This window comes from Cucurbita maxima, unplaced genomic scaffold (genome assembly GCF_002738345.1).
Source record: "Cucurbita maxima cultivar Rimu unplaced genomic scaffold, Cmax_1.0 Cma_Scf00136, whole genome shotgun sequence".
In the NCBI taxonomy this organism is placed as follows: Eukaryota; Viridiplantae; Streptophyta; class Magnoliopsida; order Cucurbitales; family Cucurbitaceae; genus Cucurbita; species Cucurbita maxima.
In genome coordinates, this window is record NW_019272152.1 from 95,162 (window position 1) to 118,476 (window position 23,315).

General features: G+C 36.7%; 4 protein-coding genes across 5 annotated transcripts; 3 read left to right on the forward strand and 1 right to left on the reverse strand.

The window, feature by feature from the left end:
* Positions 1 to 509: 509 nt before the first annotated feature.
* On the reverse strand, positions 510 to 5,259 carry LOC111473656. 2 transcript variants are annotated; one of them, XM_023119120.1, is made up of 3 exons: positions 5,081 to 5,258; positions 2,605 to 4,174; positions 510 to 1,185 (listed from the first exon to the last, which is right to left on the reverse strand). In XM_023119120.1, exons 2-3 carry the CDS (start codon positions 4,027 to 4,029, stop codon positions 841 to 843), a joined length of 1,770 nt encoding a protein of 589 aa, XP_022974888.1. In that variant the 5' UTR covers positions 4,030 to 4,174; positions 5,081 to 5,258; the 3' UTR covers positions 510 to 840. The 2 variants fall into 2 exon arrangements, with proteins under 2 accessions (XP_022974888.1, XP_022974887.1); XM_023119119.1 differs by having other exon boundaries at positions 2,605 to 5,259.
* A 2,573-nt stretch (positions 5,260 to 7,832) lies between these two features.
* On the forward strand, positions 7,833 to 11,761 carry LOC111473650 (dihydroxy-acid dehydratase, chloroplastic-like). Its single transcript, XM_023119111.1, has 12 exons — positions 7,833 to 8,433; positions 9,114 to 9,185; positions 9,301 to 9,348; positions 9,866 to 10,020; positions 10,109 to 10,303; positions 10,392 to 10,503; positions 10,617 to 10,686; positions 10,774 to 10,832; positions 10,930 to 11,053; positions 11,258 to 11,328; positions 11,461 to 11,562; positions 11,639 to 11,761. Exons 1-12 carry the CDS (start codon positions 7,870 to 7,872, stop codon positions 11,744 to 11,746), a joined length of 1,680 nt encoding a protein of 559 aa, XP_022974879.1. The 5' UTR covers positions 7,833 to 7,869; the 3' UTR covers positions 11,747 to 11,761.
* A 69-nt stretch (positions 11,762 to 11,830) lies between these two features.
* On the forward strand, positions 11,831 to 15,591 carry LOC111473653 (dihydroxy-acid dehydratase, chloroplastic-like; the record flags this gene model as incomplete). The annotated part of the gene is made up of 13 exons (XM_023119115.1): positions 11,831 to 11,881; positions 12,399 to 12,553; positions 12,642 to 12,836; positions 12,925 to 13,036; positions 13,217 to 13,286; positions 13,441 to 13,499; positions 13,597 to 13,720; positions 13,925 to 13,995; positions 14,128 to 14,229; positions 14,306 to 14,408; positions 14,921 to 14,984; positions 15,079 to 15,259; positions 15,354 to 15,591. Coding segments are annotated over 13 exons (1,338 nt in total), but the record flags the coding sequence as incomplete, so codon positions are not given.
* A 1,090-nt stretch (positions 15,592 to 16,681) lies between these two features.
* Positions 16,682 to 22,818, forward strand: LOC111473651. The gene is made up of 13 exons (XM_023119112.1): positions 16,682 to 16,780; positions 17,671 to 18,294; positions 18,362 to 18,723; positions 19,738 to 20,114; positions 20,182 to 20,465; positions 20,564 to 20,641; positions 21,006 to 21,206; positions 21,416 to 21,516; positions 21,783 to 21,882; positions 22,000 to 22,098; positions 22,182 to 22,307; positions 22,537 to 22,585; positions 22,653 to 22,818. Exons 2-11 carry the CDS (start codon positions 17,674 to 17,676, stop codon positions 22,242 to 22,244), a joined length of 2,286 nt encoding a protein of 761 aa, XP_022974880.1. The 5' UTR covers positions 16,682 to 16,780; positions 17,671 to 17,673; the 3' UTR covers positions 22,245 to 22,307; positions 22,537 to 22,585; positions 22,653 to 22,818.
* Positions 22,819 to 23,315: the final 497 nt, after the last annotated feature.

Consider the following 23,315-nt stretch of genomic DNA (forward strand, 5'->3'; position numbering starts at 1 on the left):
CTCATCCCAGGTTCGATACGGCCTCAAGCTGATTTTCTTCATATTTTCATTACTTTATTTTTCACTTCTAGTGGCATCATTTAGGGGGAAGAAAAAAGAAACAAAAAGTCAAAGTAATTAATAATAATAATATGTTTTATCTTATAAAATATTTTAAAATTTTGTGTTTCTAAATTTTGAAAATTTTTATATTTATTTTTTAAATTTGTGATTGATCAAAAGAAATATAATTGATGAATAAAAACTAAAAGTATGCCTAATATTATTTATAACTCACAAATTAATTTAATTATTTGTGTAATTAATTTTTACGTACAATTTTTAGGAATAAAAGTTACTTTTTGGAACAAATTTCAAATATAAAAGTGAAAAGTTTTCAGAATTGAAAATTTCTCCAAATTTACATAATTTAACTAAAAAAACAAATTCTAAATGTATATATATGTATTTTATAAGATTATGTAAACTTAATTTACGTCAAAAATAACCAAGAAATTTATAACACGAGATTACCACAATATCATGTATTAAATATAAACTCGACTTTGTAAATACAAATATACAAGCCTTACTTGGAAAAATAGAAAATTCCATGAGCATATGTTAGAACAGTCTGTAAAAGAGAGCACTGTAAAAAGTGAAACTAAATGGTGTAAAAAAAATCCACAACAGAGTTATTTTTCCACCCCCACAATGATTTTTTAAATTTCCCATCGAAGTAAACACAAATTGATGCATTTATAAATGAATAAACTATATTTCCTACCTCATATCTCTTCTTCTAATCTGTTTAGACCCTGCTCTCGACTTCGAGGGATCGAACTCGTGACGACTTTGGATTCAATCCCGGCGACTTCTTCCTTTCTTTGCTTTGTTTTTTTCCTGCATCTTCTTTTTCTTCTCTTCAGCATTAACCCAGGTGTAGTCGCGGGGGATGGCGAACGGGTCTTCGAGAGTTTCTATCCTACTGCTAGAAACATTGGATGATGAACTCGGGTGTTGATACGGGGCTTTTATCCACTGAAACCAAGACGAACTTGAGGAATGTGTTGCTGATGGGCTCTCCCTGCTTGCTGCAGACGTAGGGCTCGACGGGGGTGTCGCAAACTCGTCAACTGGTTGTAGTTCTTCAAACTTTGTGAAGGTAACAATCACTCTGATGGTTGGAACCACAGGGATGGCAACCTGTGTAAAAAGTACAGCATCAATAACCAACTTAACTGAAAAATGCCATACTATACTACTTTCCAAGTTACCTAAAAAGTCGACACACTTGTCTCGACTGTCTCGAAACCAACGTCACTTCTAAATAGAACAAAATCTTCATGTTGAAAACCAACGATCACAAATGGAAGAATATGAACATAGAGTAATCCGACTCGACCAAGCTGACAAAGGCCAGAAGGGACATTACTTCTTAGTCCTCCGAACAGAACCAGACATTCAGAGGAGTAATCAACCAATCAACAACATGTGAAGAGTGATCCAAATTTTTGCATTTGTTTCATGAAACAGAATCATTCTCTAAACTGGTGATTCTCTACCAGTTTCATGCCTTAATATGGAGTTTGCTTGACTTAGGGGCACAATTGACCAAGCATGATATTCAAAGTAATATTAGCTAGCCACGAATCATCGGTTACCGGTCATCCAATCAAAGCAAGAATATGGCAAGAGCTTGAATAGAGAATCCGACATTGGTTGGGGAGGAGAACGAAACACCTTTTATAAGGGTGTGGAAATCTTTCCCTAGCAGACGCATTTTAAAGCCTTGAGGGGAAGCCCAAAGAGGACAATATCCGCTAGCAATGGGCTTGGGCCATTACAAATAGTATCAGAGCCAGACACCGGACTATGTGCCAATGAGGAGGCTGTTCCCCAAAGGGAGGTAGATACGAGGCAGTGTGCCAGCAAAGACATTGGACTCCAAAGGGGGGTGGATTTGGTGGGGGTCCCACATCGATTGGAGAAAGGAACAAACGTCAGCAAGGACGCTGGCCTGAAGGGGGGTGGATTGTGAGAATCCAACATTGGTTGGGGAGGAGAACGAAACATCCTTTTTTAAGGGTGTAGAAACTTTTCCCTATCAGACCCGTTTTAAAGCCTTGAGGGGAACCCCAAAAAGGAAAGCCCAAAGAGAACAATATCCGCTAGCAATGGGCTTTGGCCATTACATGTTGAGTTAAGTAATTCTCATGACATCCATTTCATGCATGAAATGATATTCATTTCCAAGAATCAGGAGAGAAAAAAAAGTTTGAACTCATTGGGTGTTCCATATATATGTATGCATGTACAGATACAGATATGATGTGATGATGTTAAGGGTAGAGATCATTTAGTATGACTTTCTTCAGATCAATCTATTGCTAGCAAACTTCTCAGCACATGTAACGATGAACCCCTTAAAACGATGAACCACACTTAAAACGAGAAAGTCGACTATTATGCCACACTTAAAACGATGAACCCCTCGGTCGAAATCCAACAAGAAGGAAAAACAGCATACTCTTGCCATATCACCTAAACTAAGGAGTGATGGTGCTGTTATCTTCTAGGTTAGTTTCTTTAAATATAAATTTCAGCTTAAAACAATTATCATACCTTAACCGGAAAGGTTCCCATTGGGAGTTTTGTGGTTAGCAGTTCTCTCAAACGGCGAACTGCCTTGACCTTGTTAGCTAAAATATCCAGCAACGGCAGTAGTTCCTCAGTTTGTAGGGGAAAGCTTGGAGAAAGCCAAAGAACAGGTCTCAACCCTTTCTTATACTCATTTTCATGACTCACATCCTTGTGCCGATTTTTGCTCATGGACATAGAAGAGGTAGTTCTGATTTCCCTTCCTCTTCGGTGTTCGGCAACTATCTCTACAGAATGTCTTCCGGGTCTACTGCTATGATTTTCAGGATAGTCCCCTAGAAGATCACCTGCTTTATCATCCAGAGAAAGGGAGCTTCTTGGAGGAGCAATCTTCTTCGGCGCTTCACTTTTTCTATCTCGTTTCCTCCATCCCCCAAACCATCCTTTCTTTTCCTGACGTATATCTCCATTTCCGCTTCCATTTGCTTCCTCAATAGGAACTTCCCTTTGCTCAAAACAACTATGGCGATGCCCAATAACCCCGTCACCGTTCTCAGAAGCTAATTCGGATGAATCTAGTTTAAGTGCATTCTCGAGTTGCTTTCGCTCGTCCTCAGTTAAAATGTCATCAAACTCCTCGCCCTCGGTTTCATTTTCATTACAAGATGAGAACAACTCTTCATCTGTCATAGCCCCAGGGACCCTCCTGGATTTGATACTTACAACCACATTGTGCATATCATATACTTTAGCTTTCCAGGCACCCACCATTTCGGATTTCTCCTGGCGCCTCCAAGTCAACTGAGGCAAAAGAACGGCCTGAGTGACGTCGATTCCAGGTCTAAATATATTAGTCTGAGACATTGCTGTCACTTCTTGTCTAATTTCCTCTTCTGTTGCCTGAGTACCAGCACCATCCAAAGCATTCATTACCTCCTTCTCCTTGTGTGATACTATACAGAGTGAACCAGAAGGCATTTTTCCATCCTCTGTCCCGTCGCCAAGAAAAAGAACACTCTGGTCAGCACGTTGAATTCGAAATCCATCGAAACCAGCCAATGTCATATCTGCCCTCAAGTTAGCACCTCTTTTCCAGATCTTGTAAGTATCTGAAGGAGCAATCCTGGAAATGAAAGGGATCACTGAACTCTCAAAGTGGAAAGTGATTTCCATGTAGAAATCCCTCATTCTTCGCATCGTCTCAATCAAGCGAGGCAATCTCCGACACCATTTCGCCCAAGCCAATGGCTGGTAATGCCGAACTATTATCATAGCAATCCCTTCTTGTCTACTGCAAATAGCTTCCTGAAGTGCACTCCAACCATGCTCATTTTGCAAGCTCCAATCTGCCCCTGCAATCATAAGCATTTCGGTAGCAGTCTCGTCCCCAAGCTTTACAGCCAAATGCAGTGGAGTGTTCCGATTCGGGACATCTCGGCGATCAATCATGGCAGAAATGGCATCAGCCTTGTTTTCCTCAGCTAACGAAGCAGCCTCCGTGCAAATCTCTGATGGATTACAAAGCCTAGGAAGGCCTGCAAGGATTCTCTTGAGACTGGTATAATCCCTAGTGGCCACAGCCTTGTGTACAGGGCTATGCGCATACTTGGAAACATCAATACCAGCCATGGCTCAAGAGCATTCCAAATCAAGAGTCATTCAATTCAAAAACTCAACAAAGTTCAAAAATCAAACTCAATAAGAACAGAGCGAAGACATTATGATTAGCCAACAAAAATGGAAGAATTTCTTGAATCCTTCCCGGAGTTCCAGCAGACTCAATTACTGGACTACACCCCGCCGTCACAAGAACACAAGCAACAGCCCAATAGAGAACGTCGACACCAATATCAAACAAAGAAGAAAGGTTTCTCAAGTGGACCAATGAGAATATCCTTCAATTCAAGATACCTCACCTTCTCCTCCTCCTGTTTGCTTCTTCCATGACCCCAAATAGAGACCAAGATTGGAGGAAAAAGAGCCTAAACCCACCCTTTCTCTCTCTCTCTCTCTCTCTTCAAGTAGAAAAAGAACAAAAAGATCCTTGTGATCCAATCCAGATCAGACAAACCCAAAAACATGCATGTGGGTGCGTGAAGAACAGATTATAAATCGAGAGGAAAAATGAAATACAATCAATACCAGTATAATCTGTAAAGAAATGAATAAGAACATGAAAAGGAATCAAGAAAGGAATACAAGAAAAAGGCAGGAAAACCCCACCATCCAAGCAAAGGGCAAAAACCAAACAACAAATGATTATTGTATCAAAAAGAGTAACAAGAGAAAAAGGCGATATCTCGCACGAGCGTTTGGTAGGCAGACAAACAGAGATTGAAACAGCGATCTACAAGAAAGAGATCGAAGGGATTTGATTTTGGAGGGGTTTTGCCAAAGAGAAGGCGCGTTTCAAAATTGAAATCGAATCAAATTGCATATAGCATATATGAAAGCGAAAGAAATTGAAGTAATTGAGGATTTTAACTCGACATGGTTATACCTCCGCGAATTGAAAGCCTTTATCGGATAAGAACAAAGAGGAGTCTAATAGGAAGTCAGAAGAAGACAGATTATCCATAATGGAAAGTCGCCATGTGAGCCACAAAAGGAGGAGCTTGCGCTTCCACTTTCTTCCTCCTTTCCTCATTTAATTTTTCCATTAATTAAAAACTGATGATAATAATTTTTAATACATGACATAATTTTAAATTTTATAAAAATAAATTTAATAACACTAATTGTAACTAAAATTAAATACTTGAAACTATAAAAACTAAAATAAAATAAAATTTAAATTATATGAGCTAAAATCATATTTTAACCTATTTTTATTTACTCAATAAATTTTATTTATATTTATTTATATATATAATTTTTTTTCTTCAAATTTGTATCCAAATTTTTAAAAAAGTAATAAAAATATATATATTTTATAAATATATAGATTAAAATAAATGAACATTTTTTTAAAAATATAAATGAAAATAGCAGGGTCTCGATTTTTTAAACTTTAGCATTTTATTCTGTTATTATATTTATTTAATTACTATTCAATTATGTTGACAACTTCTATCCTATTTTAATTTTATTATTAAAAATTTAACTCTTAATTATAATTAAATAGGCAATAGAAAAAGGGAGACAGTTTAAAATATTATTTGAAAAATATTGTATTAATTTATTGAAAATGAAACGCATGGCTTTGAAGGAAAATAATAATAATAATAAAGGCTTAGTGGGCTGTATCGTGCGTTTAAATTTTGAATACGGGACTAAAACCTTACGGCTATTTATGTATTATTAAATACAATTATCATAGCTACTAAATTTCAAATAATACTAAAACCTTACGGCTATTTATGTATTATTAAATACAATTATCATAGCTACTAAATTTCAAATAATGTTATGCTTTTAAAATGGAATTAATTTGATGAATAATGACATTAATTATTGGATATTTTATTTAAAAAATTATTTTTTTAAATGGAATTAATTTGATGAATAATGACATTAATTATTGGATATTTTATTTAAAAAATTATTTTTTTTAGGTGAGTCCAATATAATTTATGGTTCAAAAACTTTCAATTTACTCAAATTTAACCTAATGTTTTGAATTTAATTAATTTAATGAATAATATCATCAATTATTGGGTATTTCTAGAGACAACTTTTCATCCAAATGTAATATATATATATATATATATATATATATATATATATATATATATATATATATATATATATATATATTACCATAAGTTTTCTATTTACTTCATAATATGCTTGGAAAAATGTTGAACCATGGTTCTCATAGGTCATCTCGTGTCGGGGGTGTACAAGACCTACTCCTATAAAGTGATTGACTCACGTCAACCTTGGTCATTTTCATAAAAGGTGCTTATAGATTGGGTTAGGTTGGTTTCGGAAAATCTTTTGAACCAATCAAAATTTCGAGTTAATTAGATTAAATCTGATTGTTTGATTATTTATTTATTATTATTTAAAAAATCATGCTAATTTACAATATTAATAACTATAATATCAACACATTACTCATATCCGTCAAATATTATTAATCTTCATACTAATTTTAAAATAAAAGTAAGGTTTAATTGATTTGTAACTATATTTTTCGACTTGCATAAAAAAAAAAATATAAATGTGCCAATCAACTTGAATTTTACCAATTTAATAAAAAATTAGTCAACCCAAACAAAAAAAAAAAAATCGAACCCAATTTGATTAGTTTGATTGAATTAGCGACTTATCCATTAAATGAGTTTGGCACTGGACATTCAAAAAATGAGATACTATCGGGTCGGGTGAATTCAATAATAGACGTTTGTTGGCATTTCAGTATTTCTTCTCCTTTCAAGGCCTACTCGAAAGAGAGTCCAGTATTTATTGATCGTGAATATCTAAATAGGATGAGCCGCTTCGTGGTTTGCTTTGAAACAAAACAATTAGAATTAGGCTCGTTGACGAGATGTGTATCATCATATCTTGTAAACACCCCTTAGTCATCTCACATGTGGAGAGAGTTAAAAAAAAAAACTTGGCCCAAACAGCTTGGGCCGGGGCATACAAAACGCGCACACACAATGGGCCCACCTCGACTTTGGCAATCTCAGCTTAGGCCCAAATGTAGGCCCAATTAGAGTCATGATCCATGTGCCATAACAAAAACTATAAACTATACATTGTCAAAATCATTAATTAACATTATTAATAATTATTTGATTTCAACTATAGTTATGGTTTTGATTCACTGTCTTTTAGCCATTTTAAATATAATTTAAAATAAATATATATATGATATTATGCTTTTGAGATAAATATTAATAAAAATTTAAAAATTATAATGCAATCATATGTATTAGAATAAATCATTAGAATATTTATTCGTATTTTAAATTCAACTAAAAAATAAAAATAATATATATATTTTTAAAAAATATTAAGTAAAACTTATAATTTGAAGTAGAGATGTTTTAACTATATTCGAGTTCTCGAGCTAAAACTATTAACAGCCTAATTATTTAGAGTGATTTATGAAAAAAAATAATAAATTAAAAATTTAATGGGTTTAAGAAATATATATATAATTTATAACTGATTTTGTGAAAAAATGATGGAGAAAAAAAAAAAACTGCTTACAAAGCACGAAAACGGGATAAATATTTATCGACACGTCGTTTAGTGACTGATGACGTCAGCAAACTTCGTCTTCTTGTTGTTGAATAAACGCTCCTCCCTTATCCGTTGCCATATCCTTCTTAAACCATGATTCTGCCGCTGCCGCCGTCCATTTCCGCCGCCAAAATGCAGTCGGCGATAATATCTCCGTCTCCACGCGCCGCCCCGTTTATCGCAGTCACACCATCGACCAATATCCAACGAAGGCGTCCCCTATTTGTTAGAGCCTCGATTTCCAATGTAGAGTCTCCAACGCCCAATTCCCCCGCCGTTCAAAAGCTCAACAAGTATAGCTGTCGCATTACCGAGCCGAAGTCGCAGGGCGGCTCTCAGGCGATTCTCCACGGCGTTGGCCTCTCTGACGACGATCTCAGCAAGCCTCAGATTGGCATTTCGTCGGTCTGGTACGAGGGAAATACCTGCAATATGCACCTGTTGCAGCTCTCCGAGGCTGTCAAATATGGAGTTCAAGCAGCCGGCATGGTTGGCTTTAGGTTCAATACGATTGGCGTTAGTGACGCCATTTCCATGGGAACCAGAGGCATGTGCTATAGCTTGCAGTCGAGGGACTTGATTGCTGATAGCATCGAGACTGTCATGAGTGCTCAGTGGTACGACGGGAATATCTCCATCCCTGGCTGTGATAAGAATGTGAGTTTTCTCTTAGCTTCTTAAATTTGTATTTGGGTTTCTGTAAGATTATGAACACTATTGATGCATGATTCTTTAAAAGGTTAAGTTACATGTTTAGTTCGTCAATCTATTTGGTCTTCAAACTTTACCGAATTGAAAGTTAATCGACTTATCGTGACACATTTTAAAGTTCAAAGACAAGAAAAAAACACAAATCTAAAATATTAGGACTAAACTTGTAATCAAATGTTTTAAAAACGATAAGAATGTCATTCAGCTTGATCTGGGAGGTAATTTTTTTTTCTTTTGGACAAATAATGGTTATCTGTATGGAAATCTTGCCTTGCTGAATCAGGTGTGATCTTGTGGGCTCTGACTTCATTTTTATTTTTCTGTTTCACTAGCATTCTTGTATAATGAAAAGTTACAAAGAAAAAGGGAAAAAAGAACTCAGTGAAGAGCTTTAGTTGTTTTTCGTTCCTAATTGTTGGATAAAAGTCACACATCGGCTAATTTAGGGAATGATCATGGGTTTATAATCAAGAAATACTCTCTCCATTAGTATGAGGCATTTTGGGGAAGTCCAAAGTAAAGTCATGAGAGCTTATGCTCAAAGTGGACAATATCATACCATTGTGGAGAGTCGTGTTCGTCTAACACTAATTATAATTGTGAGAAGATAACCGGCTGTTCTACAGATGCCTGGTACAATAATGGCGATGGGAAGGCTGAATCGACCGAGTATTATGGTTTATGGTGGAACCATCAAGGTTTGGGACTTGGATTTCATATCCATGACTTGAATATAAACTTTCAATTGAATCTTATGTTTATCAAGAAGTTGTTTGTAATTTATAGTTTTTTCTGTTGTCTTTTCTTCTGCAGCCTGGTCATTTTCAAGGCCATACATACGACATAGTGTCTGCATTTCAGGTATTTACATAACGAAGGCAAAACCGATTTTTTTTTAATTTTTAGTAATTTCATTTAGAAGTCTCAATATTCATTAGTTTAACATATAAAGTTATTTATGTTTAAAATCATGTTATGTATATATAAAATTCTTGAACACAACGTTTCTTTTTGGGATGATCTCTTCGGGTCTACATAAACATGTAACTACGAGCCTCGATTAAGAGGAGGCTGTTCGAGGACTCCATAGGCCTCAGGGGAGGCTTTATTGTGTACTTTGTTTGAGGGGAGGATTGTTGGGATGGAATCCCACACTGGCTAATTTAGGGAATGATCATGACTTTATAAGCAAGAAATAGTTTCTCCATCGACATGAGACATTTTTGGGAAGCCCAAATCAAATCCATGAGAGCTTATGCTCAAAGTGGACAATATCATACCATTGTGGAGATCCGTGATTCCTAACCATATATTTGTCGATAGCTGTTTGATTAAAAAAAAAAGTACCATTTAAACTTGTTTTAATTATTGCACTTAGGTATATGGAGAATATGTAAGCGGGTTGATAAGTGATGAACAGAGGAAGAATGTTGTCCGCAACTCTTGCCCGGGCGCTGGGGCTTGTGGTGGTATGTATACAGCTAATACAATGGCTTGTGCTATTGAAACAATGGGCATGTCTCTTCCTTACAGGTAAGATATATCTCCAGTCTACAATATCTGTGAGCAAAGGCATTCTCAACATTTATCCTATTTCTCATCTGATTCATGTGTCCTAAAGCTCGTCAACGCCCGCTGAGGATCCACTAAAGTTGGACGAATGCCGTTTAGCTGGAAAATATCTTCTGGAATTATTGAAGATGGATTTGAAACCCCGGGATATTATTACAGAAAAATCACTACGAAATGCAATGGTTGTTGTTATGGCTTTGGGTGGTTCCACTAATGCAGTGCTACACTTGATTGCTATAGCAAGGTGAGGAGAGCCAGATGACAAATTATTCCTTGACTTATGACCTTTTTACTGTAGAAATCGCCGTGGCTAATGGAAATATTCTTGGCAGGTCTGTTGGTTTGAATTTAACCCTTGATGATTTTCAGAAGGTCAGCGATCAGGTTCCTTTACTTGCCGATCTTAGGCCGAGTGGAACATATGTCATGGAGGATATTCACAAGGTCTGCATTTTATTTTCATCTCATTCTCGATCTTAGGCCTAGTGGAACATGTACCGGTACACTATTCTTATGGTCGTTCTTCTTGATAAGTATTGCAACATTTGTTTTGATAGATTGGAGGAACACCTGCAGTTATTCGTTATTTGTTGGAGAACGAACTTTTAGAGGGAGATTGTTTAACTGGTATATTTCGACAAATATTTACATGGCATTTGCAGTTTAACTTCAGCGACTTCCATTAGTGACGCTATTCTCATTTTTTGTTCTTAGTCACGGGAAAAACGTTAGCCGAAAACGCTAAACTTTTCCTACCCTTAACTGAAGGGCAGGTATGATGGCTTTGAGATTAATGCATCCAGGATTTCACAATTCAGGTTATAATTCTCAAGAAAATTATAACTACGCCTCTTGTTCTTTTAATGGCAGGATGTTATTCAATCTTTGGAGAATCCCATCAAGAAAACAGGGCACCTTCAAATATTATATGGAAATCTTGCTCCCGAGGGTTCAGTAGCTAAGATCACTGGAAAGGAGGGGCTATATTTCTCTGGTATCATTTACTAAGCTTTCAGGATGCTTTATGAACCAGAAATGTCATTTACAGTCAAATTTTTTATTTAAAAGATATATTGAGTTTCTTCCTTTTTCTGATTTAGAATCAATCAATTCTATAACTTACTACGAGTTATTGCAAGGAATGAACATAAAGTTCTCTGAAAACAAATGATTCTACTTAAAAAAATCTGTTTTGCAGGTCCTGCTCTTGTTTTTGAAGGGGAAGAATCGATGATTGCAGCAATAACAGAGGACCCTTCAAGTTTTAAGGTACTGATGACATTTCGTAAATTTTAAGGAGTAGACGTATGGATACGCAACACATTGCATATACACGCACGTGCAAGTACTCGTATTTCTTTTGTATGTTCTAACTGAAATTAAATTGGTTTATTGGTTTAGGGGAAAACGGTGATCATTAGGGGTGAGGGCCCTAAAGGGGGACCGGGCATGCCTGAAATGTTAACACCGACTAGTGCCATAATGGGGGCTGGTTTGGGGAAGGTATGATATTTGAACTCATTAGATTACAACCTCTCTGCAGTCAAGTTCATCTTTACACTGCCATTGACATCTACAGGAAGTGGCATTGCTGACTGATGGTAGATTCTCCGGTGGTTCACACGGCTTCGTTGTCGGTCACATATGCCCTGAAGCATTGGTGCGTTTTGTTTCTCACTTTCGTTAAACTATTGAACTTCATTGAAACTATAGAAGCTTAGTGTAGAGAGAGTTCATCCATGTGTGGGTAGAAGATTCAAACCTTTGATCTCTTGGTCCAANTTTTCAAGGCCATACATACGACATAGTGTCTGCATTTCAGGTATTTACATAACGAAGGCAAAACCGATTTTTTTTTAATTTTTAGTAATTTCATTTAGAAGTCTCAATATTCATTAGTTTAACATATAAAGTTATTTATGTTTAAAATCATGTTATGTATATATAAAATTCTTGAACACAACGTTTCTTTTTGGGATGATCTCTTCGGGTCTACATAAACATGTAACTACGAGCCTCGATTAAGAGGAGGCTGTTCGAGGACTCCATAGGCCTCAGGGGAGGCTTTATTGTGTACTTTGTTTGAGGGGAGGATTGTTGGGATGGAATCCCACACTGGCTAATTTAGGGAATGATCATGACTTTATAAGCAAGAAATAGTTTCTCCATCGACATGAGACATTTTTGGGAAGCCCAAATCAAATCCATGAGAGCTTATGCTCAAAGTGGACAATATCATACCATTGTGGAGATCCGTGATTCCTAACCATATATTTGTCGATAGCTGTTTGATTAAAAAAAAAAGTACCATTTAAACTTGTTTTAATTATTGCACTTAGGTATATGGAGAATATGTAAGCGGGTTGATAAGTGATGAACAGAGGAAGAATGTTGTCCGCAACTCTTGCCCGGGCGCTGGGGCTTGTGGTGGTATGTATACAGCTAATACAATGGCTTGTGCTATTGAAACAATGGGCATGTCTCTTCCTTACAGGTAAGATATATCTCCAGTCTACAATATCTGTGAGCAAAGGCATTCTCAACATTTATCCTATTTCTCATCTGATTCATGTGTCCTAAAGCTCGTCAACGCCCGCTGAGGATCCACTAAAGTTGGACGAATGCCGTTTAGCTGGAAAATATCTTCTGGAATTATTGAAGATGGATTTGAAACCCCGGGATATTATTACAGAAAAATCACTACGAAATGCAATGGTTGTTGTTATGGCTTTGGGTGGTTCCACTAATGCAGTGCTACACTTGATTGCTATAGCAAGGTGAGGAGAGCCAGATGACAAATTATTCCTTGACTTATGACCTTTTTACTGTAGAAATCGCCGTGGCTAATGGAAATATTCTTGGCAGGTCTGTTGGTTTGAATTTAACCCTTGATGATTTTCAGAAGGTCAGCGATCAGGTTCCTTTACTTGCCGATCTTAGGCCGAGTGGAACATATGTCATGGAGGATATTCACAAGGTCTGCATTTTATTTTCATCTCATTCTTAGGCCGAGTGGAACATATGTCATGGAGGATATTCACAAGGTCTGCATTTTATTTTCATCTCATTCTCGATCTTAGGCCTAGTGGAACATGTACCGGTACACTATTCTTATGGTCGTTCTTCTTGATAAGTATTGCAACATTTGTTTTGATAGATTGGAGGAACACCTGCAGTTATTCGTTATTTGTTGGAGAACGAACTTTTAGAGGGAGATTGTTTAACTGGTATATTTCGACAAAGTTATTCGTTATTTGTTGGAGAACGAACTTTTAGAGGGAGATTGTTTAACTGGTATATTTCGACAAATATTTACATGGCATTTGCAGTTTAACTTCAGCGACTTCCATTAGTGACGCTATTCTCATTTTTTGTTCTTAGTCACGGGAAAAACGTTAGCCGAAAACGCTAAACTTTTCCTACCCTTAACTGAAGGGCAGGTATGATGGCTTTGAGATTAATGCATCCAGGATTTCACAATTCAGGTTATAATTCTCAAGAAAATTATAACTACGCCTCTTGTTCTTTTAATGGCAGGATGTTATTCAATCTTTGGAGAATCCCATCAAGAAAACAGGGCACCTTCAAATATTATATGGAAATCTTGCTCCCGAGGGTTCAGTAGCTAAGATCACTGGAAAGGAGGGGCTATATTTCTCTGGTATCATTTACTAAGCTTTCAGGATGCTTTATGAACCAGAAATGTCATTTACAGTCAAATTTTTTATTTAAAAGATATATTGAGTTTCTTCCTTTTTCTGATTTAGAATCAATCAATTCTATAACTTACTACGAGTTATTGCAAGGAATGAACATAAAGTTCTCTGAAAACAAATGATTCTACTTAAAAAAATCTGTTTTGCAGGTCCTGCTCTTGTTTTTGAAGGGGAAGAATCGATGATTGCAGCAATAACAGAGGACCCTTCAAGTTTTAAGGTACTGATGACATTTCGTAAATTTTAAGGAGTAGACGTATGGATACGCAACACATTGCATATACACGCACGTGCAAGTACTCGTATTTCTTTTGTATGTTCTAACTGAAATTAAATTGGTTTATTGGTTTAGGGGAAAACGGTGATCATTAGGGGTGAGGGCCCTAAAGGGGGACCGGGCATGCCTGAAATGTTAACACCGACTAGTGCCATAATGGGGGCTGGTTTGGGGAAGGTATGATATTTGAACTCATTAGATTACAACCTCTCTGCAGTCAAGTTCATCTTTACACTGCCATTGACATCTACAGGAAGTGGCATTGCTGACTGATGGTAGATTCTCCGGTGGTTCACACGGCTTCGTTGTCGGTCACATATGCCCTGAAGCATTGGTGCGTTTTGTTTCTCACTTTCGTTAAACTATTGAACTTCATTGAAACTATAGAAGCTTAGTGTAGAGAGAGTTCATCCATGTGTGGGTAGAAGATTCAAACCTTTGATCTCTTGGTCCAAAAGATATGCATTAACTATTTGAATTAATAGCGTTCAAAGTAGGAGAGTGCAATATGTCGAGGAACTAATAGCAACGTTTCTTCAGAGAAAGAAACCTTTTTGGTTTCAGTTTGTACTTGGTCCTTTTTGGCACACAAGAGAACCAGAGTTTCACAAGAACGGAGATTCAAACTTTTGATCTCTCGGTCGAAGAGATATGCATTAATTATTTGAATTAATAGCGTTCAGAGTAGGGAGAAGTCAATATGTCGAGTAACAAATTGCAATCTTTCTTCAGAGAAAAGAAACCTTTTTGGTTTCAGTTTGTACTTCGTCCTTTTGACACGTAAGAGAACCAGAGTTTCACAAGAACGAAGATTCAAACCTTTAATCTCTTGGTTGAAGTGATGTACATTAACTATTTGAACTAATAGCATTCAGAGTAGGGAGAGTTCAATATGTCGAGAAACAAATAGGAAACCTTTTTGGTTTCAGTTTGTACTCTCCGTCCTTTTGGCACACGAGAACCGGAGTTTCACAAAAACTTTTGGAGTGAAGAATGTAATATCAAAGTTTAGACTTTAAGATGAAGAATGCAAAATTTTCTCCTTTTCCTCCCCCCTTGTGCCCCCATCTTTGATCAAATAATGTTCAAATGCTTCGATGTCCAGAACCGGAGTATTGATGTTCAATTATCCGAACAAGAGCTGGAAGAACGAAGAAAGAACTGGATTCCACCTGCATACAGGGCTACCCGAGGCGTTCTCTACAAGGTTCGTGTCATACATAACCATCTCTACGATTCCCATGTCGTAAACTTTTCTTTTCTTCACGTAACATGAAACTATCCTCGTTCTTCGTCTTCAGTACATCAGGAATGTGCAGGCGGCATCGAAAGGGTGTGTGACGGACGAGTAGGACGAACCGGGAGGTTGTAGTTAGAGATCCTTCCTCTAGTTCCCATTTAGACCAACTCAACAAACCCAGTTCCTAAGAGCACTTCCACTCCCTTTCTTGTTTGCTTCATCATTTTTTATCTCATTATTGTTATTGTTGAGATACAATTGTTTGATTGTTTGTACATGCAATAAAATGAATTGTTTATGATGTAATTTGCCTAAAATGTACTGTTTGGTTATTCTGCTCCTCTATTGAAAGGAACAAAAGCACTCATTAATTTGTACATTAATTTTGAGACAAGTGAAAAGTCTCAATGGATCCACCGTGCGTGGGTGTACCTTTTCTGTGCATCTTTCTCGCGGCGGGAACATAACAGGAAAGACTTAGCCGAGCACCCCTGAAAATTAAAAGCTCGAGGGTGAGCTCTTTATTCAAGAGAGAATGGTGTTTTCGTTCTAGGTTTGGTTCAGGCTCCTCTCGATCTTATTTGTAGTTAGAAATGAGGAAGAAGTCTAAATCAATGGACATTAATGAACTATTGATGAGGTGGACAACTCTCGACAACAAAAATCTTAAGGTGTTCATCTTTGAAACTGGGGTAGATATCTTTTGATAATAAAATGTTTTATAATTACTTTTATCCGAGTTTATAGTGAATGAATAAGTAGGACCAAGACCAGTCTTCAATTTTTTTATATTGGTAGAATTCCACCTTTCTGCCTCCACAGGAAGAAGTAGAAGTTCCCGTTGAACGAGGTCGGTTCTCTTTGCTCCTTCCCCTAAACCTCTATTACCTTTTGTGATTGTGAGTTATTCTCGAACTCGGTCAAAGTAGCTCTTGTTCGTTTTTCTTTCCTGATCACCCAATGCTATGCAGGGGCCCACTCCAGTATCCGACTATTCTGAGTTGCGTTTGGATATGGATCTATAGAACATGTTTAAATATTTTTATTTTAAACTTAATTTTGGAAATCATTATAGCCATTATATATATATATAAAATAAAGGACAAAATTAGATTTTTTTTTCCAATAATTTAGCCAATTATTTGCTGTTATTATTATTATTATTTATAAAAGAACATATTTACACATTTATGGAAATACAACTACCGCTAAAATTTTGGACTGAAATGAAATGAAAGCCCAGAAAGTTTTTTTATTGGGCCAAGGTTGCTTAATCGGGCCCCAATAATATCTGGGCCCAAATTCGAATAGACAGTGCGACCCGACCCGAGTCGCAGCAGGGATTAGGGAACGGTGGGTTCTGACTTTTGAGAAGGGAAGAAATAGAATGAAGGTGATTGAATGGCCTCACCATCGTCTTTTTCGTCGTAATTGAATTCAACCTGTGGGCTTCTCGCTTCTCTGGATTTGAACCAGAAACTCGCCGAGGTTTGATCAATTCTTTCGTTTAAACATTGCACTTTTAGGTTAAAATTGCGAAAATTTTCAATTGGGTTGTTGCCTTTTCTTTTTCTATTAATTAATTTACGTTCTGAATATTATTTACTGTGGCATTCGATTCGCCTTCTAGATGATCGGAATGGTTTGTTTTCGGTAATTCTTTTGGCTCTGATTTAGTTGAATGAAATTTTCTGAATCAGTTGGTTCTTGAAAAACGATTAGAACATAACACAGAAGGTTAGAGCTGGAGTACTTGTAGGATGTTGTTGTCTACCCATTGTGCTCTACAAGACATGCATTTGATAGTTGATTGAGAACCGATATCTTCTATAGATTTTGTGGTCGCCTTGGTTTATATCTATCATAGGAAAAAGGAGTGGGAGATGGATTTCTTGATTGTGATAGAAATACATGTTCTACTGTGAAAGAATCTGTGATTTGCTAATACTCTTTCTTAGTAGGAAACGATTCCCTTTGTGGAAAGTTATGCTTCAATAGGATTCAAATAAGGGTAGATTGCTATTTTGCTTGTACATATGCTTATGATTCTACTTTCTCATGTTTCTTTTACTTTTATAGATGCTAAATGCTAATAATTTCAAATCAACAAAACGAGAGAGCATCAAGATGTGAACCTATGGGCTGATTGTAATGATAAGCTTTTTATTAATATATGTTAAATTCTCTCTATTCTTCTTTGTTCATGAATTTACATTTAAATCTACTAGTGAGTGTTAACATGGTTTCACTACTCCTATTCCTGTTTACTCTCAATATGTTCATTAGTTACCACTTAATTCCCAATTGTCCTTTTGTTTTTTGAGTGTCCCCAGTTGGGGTACTAAAACTATTGGGAGTTGATTTTTTTCCCAATGCAGATCATGAAGGAGATGGAGACTGAATGGATCATGGATGTTCCTGATACACCTGATCGGTTAGCTGCCCGACAAATTAATGGCAGACAGTTTATTCAGACAGAGGGTGGTTCATCCTTATCTAATTGTTTGAGAAAGCCTGATTTCATGATGGAAAAGGGGATGAATGGCATGAAGGGAGCAGGGGTGCTTGTCAGTGAAAATGGGCATGATTTGAGATTAGATAGTAGTTCCAAAAATATTCCTGGTGACGATTTTAAGGATCGCAGTAACACCATTATTCTTTCAGCGGGAGAGAATTCTTATGCATCACAAAATCATATTTTACTTAGAAAAGGTGGAAGGGAAAAATATTCATGTCAGGGGCCGAAACCTTTTAATTCCCCTCGTCGCATGGATAAAGGGATAACGATATCTGTCAACACTCATTCCAAACCTCCTGCTCGTCAAGAAAATACTGTCATTCCAAAAACAAGAGAACCTGATCATAAGTACAGACCTCAGATGGTTTGTCCTCATTTTACAGCTAAGGACTGTAAGATGGAGAACACATCGAATGGACAGTCCACACGTTATATGCCAAATGCTCCAAAGAGATCCAGCACAATCATTAAAGGGAAGGAAAAGGCTGTTGAGGAATCAAATAACACTCATAATCGTCATGAGAAGCAAGTTTTGGATTCTCACCGAAAAGGCTGTTGAGGAATCAAATAACACTCATAATCGTCATGAGAAGCAAGTTTTGGATTCTCACCGGTTTGTTAACTCCCCTAGAGCCACTGGACATAAAAGGCTGGTCAGAAATGGTTGTATCTCACCTCATAATATATCAACAAAGACAAAAAATTTATCCGAGCAGTGTGAAAAGAGTTCTAGAGGTGTAGACCAGAGCAATTTAGGGAGCATGCCATCAAGCAGTCCATCTTGTCTGATTGATATAAAGGATATAGTTGCGGAAGACAATCGTATTAACAAAGATAAAGGAAAAAGGATTATGCGTCAAACTTCTACATCACATGATGATGATGATATCAAAGTAATTTGTGCATCTAGCAGGTAACAGAAAGATCATCCCCATGCTATGCTTTTGCAAGGATTAAAATTTTTTAGTTAGTGTTGACACCATGCTGAAATTGTGTTTTTCTGCTCATATTTTGATGTTGGCTGCCTATGTGAGGTATTGGAGACTGAAATTTTCCTCTTGTGAGTTTATTAGTATTTTTGCATGCTCTCGCTCAAGCTTATTTGATCGTTGCTTCGGGTTTCATACATTCAATTGAAATTCTTTATGTAAGCATAAAACTGTACTTTCTTTTAGGGTTCTCATACTTTCGTCACTCTGGAACCTCTTCCCTCTATCGAAGAAGGTGAATCTAGGAGCGGCATCTTTGTTTATTTTATTCACGTTAGGATGTAATGGCAGTTCGTTTATCTTACAAATGTTACCCGTTGTTTTTAGAAATTTCCCATGTTCTCCAAACAACCTTATTGTTTGCTGCCAAAGTGCAAATTTTGACACTTTCAGGCTCTGCTATCCTCGTATCACAAAATAATTTGGTAAACACTTCGAATCCAGCTTTGTTCTTAATGTTAGGATTTTACTACGTCCTGCCGTCTTGAATTGAGTGCTTGTAAAACTACTCACTTTCTCAAGGTTGTTGCATGTTGCCTTTTGCATGTTCGTCATTTTCGTTCGGCCTGAACGTTCTTAGTGCCACTTTACCAGGGACTTTCGATCATATAGATTTGACTCTCCACTATATTGCTGTTCTATTCCATGTCTTCATGTAATAGACTACAGTCTTGTCATTGATTGATTGATTGATTGCTTGGCAAACTACTTTATGACCACTCTAGCAGGTATACGAAACCACACGTTAACTGTTTTGTGGGATTTACAACAACTGAAAGTAGTTGGAAATTGAACCCTATCTAAATATCAGTAAAAATAACGTGCATTTGACAACTCAAGTTGTTGATGCCAATGCATACTAAAATTTAGCTTTGATTTGTCTTGTTATGCCTGCAGCCTTCTGAAGCAATTTATTCTGATATCTTATTTGCTTTCAGTGACGCGGAAAAGGCCGTTGGAGCTAATCCAGTCAGAACTTCCAGGTTAGATACATCTGAATGTTCTGAAGAATTAGGTGGTTGGAGAAGAACACATAATAATTCAAGGAAGGGGATTTTCTTGTCTAATCCATCTGGGAATTCTTTTAAGAAAATAAATAACATTGGAAAACTTTCTAATGGAGAAACTGAAATTGGTATGGAGAGAAAAATCCCTTACAAGAAAGACCAAGGAGCGGAAATTGGTTGTGCTAGAAATGCTGATACAGCTCAAAGGGCTTCTGGCATTGTAACCAAGATAGACCAGACCGTTGGACCAATGCATGCTGAAAGCAAACTCAACAAAAGACGGAAGAAACTTGGATCAACCTCACAAACTAATACTTCATCACACGTTCCAGACACTCAACAAAAGACGGAAGAAACTTGGATCAACCTCACAAACTAATACTTCATCACACGTTCCAGACGTTGTGTACCTCGATACACCTGGGGAGTCTTCAAATGCAAGATCAAATAGACTCCAGAATCAAAGAATTTGTGATAACTTGAATGATGTTATTGAGGTTGATGAGTTGTCACCTGAAATTAGACACCCTGCCTCCCAGACTGTTGGTTGCCCAAATGATGACAGCTTAGATGCTAAGGCAAGACAACTTGAAGCTGATGAGATGTTGGCTCGTGACCTTCAGGAACAACTATACCAGGAGATGCCTGTTGGAGAAGAGGTGATTAATTAATTTTTAAGTTGTGCATGTCCATGCTTAATCAGCAATTTCTAAGAAGGTATTCTTAGTTGTCATAAGTTTTATATTTCTTCTGGCAGATTGATGAACATTTAGCTATGGCACTGCAGCAGGTGGAGAATGGGCATTTTGCACCTCCTTCCCGGCGGACATACAATGTATTATATCCTTTGCCTGTCCTTTTTTAATGGGCATTTTGCACCTCCTTCCCGGCGGACATACAATGTATTATATCCTTTGCCTGTCCTTTTTTCTTCCTGTGATTGCAGCAGCATTTTTGGTGTAATTGACATAGCTTTGAACTACCATGTTTCCTAAATGCATTTTCTTAATGGGTTTGGTGGAAACATAGCTAACATGTTTTCTTCCATTTATTTTTCTCTGTTTTTTTTAAAATTGTATATAATATGATATGCGTGGTAAAAATCATTCTTTAACGAGTACAGTTCAATCATGCGTTCTTATTTCTGATGCTCCATGTATCCTTCTGCTACCTAAAAGTTGATTGGTTCTTTTTTTTAGAGTCAAAGGGGCTCGATGGTAGCACAGGCAAATAGACGCACTCGATCTCAATCTGTACAAAGTTCCTCTAATAGAACACGGACTCGAGTAACCCACTCTGCACGAATGGCACAAATGAGAAATCAATTTTTTGGTGGCTCTCATAGAGTGTCAACTAGACAAAGGAATGTTAATTTTCCTATGCATATGGATTTGGATATGGTAATTACTATAATCTTCGACTCTTTGTCGGTGCTAGGCTAACCAGCTACTTTTTTCTTATCAATCAACATTTTTTTTCCTTTTCTCGTGGACGATATATATGAAACAGATCTTGATGGCATGATGACTGTATTTTGCTGATGAATTTTTGTAATGAGACAGTTTATACTTTACCATTTCTTACCGCTGGTAACTTGCTTTTAATACAGAGACTTGATATATTGGAAGCGCTCGAGGCCGCAGTTGGAGATGTGGAAGATGTGAGAATGAATAGGAGGGGCATCTTGCACATCCAGCGCGATTTTAACGAGTAAGTTTTTAATCTATTCGAAAACAATTTATAACCCAACTTCTATTTGTTGCAAATTATTGTGACATGATCTTTTGTGCACTTGTTTAAATATATATTATGGAGAGAAAATTGGCATTATATATTTATTTAGGTAAAGAGTACGTTTGGCTAGAGACTGAAAACTCATCAAGTGATTTATCTTTTCAGCTTCTTGAAATCAAGTTATTCCCTTTGACCAGTTGTTTTAGATTTATGACTTTCTTTTTCATAATTATTTCTGGCAGGAATGATTACGAAATGTTGCTATCCCTCGACGAGAACAATCACCGCCATGCTGGTGCATCGACGAACCGTATTAATAGTTTGCCTCAATCTACGGTTCAGGTAGGTGGTGGTTCTACATCCAGTTTTCAGTTGTCCTTTCCACTGATCAAAACTCTCGACCACCAGATCTGCTAGTTTATCTGCTCCTCCTGACAATTTGTTTCCCATCTTCCTCAGACCGACAGCATGGAAGAAGCTTGTGCAATTTGTCTCGATACACCGACCGTTGGAGATGTCATTCGCCATCTACCTTGCTTACACAAATTTCATAAAGATGTATGCATGCTTTAACATAGAAGTACCGTCCTCCTTTTCAAGCCATAACCACTAACCTCTTCTCTTTCTGTTTGTTGTTTCAGTGTATCGATCCATGGCTACAGAGGCGAACGTCGTGCCCAGTTTGTAAGTTGTCAATCGCTTGATATTAAGGGCGACTTTGGGGTATTACAAGTCTGCACGCTCTCTTACTCTCTTTTGGAGCCAAGGTAAACCAGATTTATTATTTTCATTTTGTTCTCTTTCTTCTGGATTAGGAGATCATGTAACAGATATTTTCGTATCATGGTGATCCAATTCGGGTTTTCCTTGTGCTACATATTATATGTGATGTTAGAAAGTTAGTATACATATTTTTTTTCTAGACGACGATGGTCTTTTCTAAATGATTCTCGTGCTGTGTAGTTTCTCTAATTTTCTCTTCGTCTCATCGTATAGCTTATTAGAATGCTTGATCTCGGGCAGTCGGAAGCGTTAGACTTCAAAGGTGCAATTCTCCATTGGGGAACAGAGCAAAGTTTCCAGCTCGAAGTCGGAAGCGTTAGACTTCAAAGGTGCAATTCTCCATTGGGGAACAGAGCAAAGTTTCCAGCTCGAACGAGTGGGTATGGTTTTGAATGAATCATCAATGGGAGAAGATTCATAATTTGTATCTATGGCAGCCTATTTATAATTTGTATGCTAAACCATTGCCATAGAGCAAGAAAAGCTTAATATATTGGCTTGCAGCCTATTTATAATTTGTATGCTAAACCATTGCCATAGAGCAAGAAAAGCTTAATATATTGGCTTGGAATGCCCAAAATTTAACAGGAAAACTTCGCAGGTAAAATTGAATTCACCATTCCATTCATCTCTCTAGTAATCTTTATTAGGAATAAAATTATTGAATTAAATTTAGTTTATAAATAGTTTTTTCTGTCTTTAAATTTCAAAATCTTATAATTTAATTTATGAGATTTCTATTATAATTTAATTTATGCAATTATTTTTTAATTGTTTTTTAGTGTTTTTTTAGCTGATTTGATTAAAAATAATTGCTTTTTTTTCTCTTATTTTTTAATTGTTTTTTAGTGTTTTTTTAGCTGATTTGATTAAAAATAATTGCTTTTTTTTCTCTCGGATTTAAAGGGAGATTAAATTAAAACTATAAAGAAAAATTTTAAGTTCAACTTTGTTGCCTTTTCGAGGGATAATTTATATTTTATTGAAAAAAT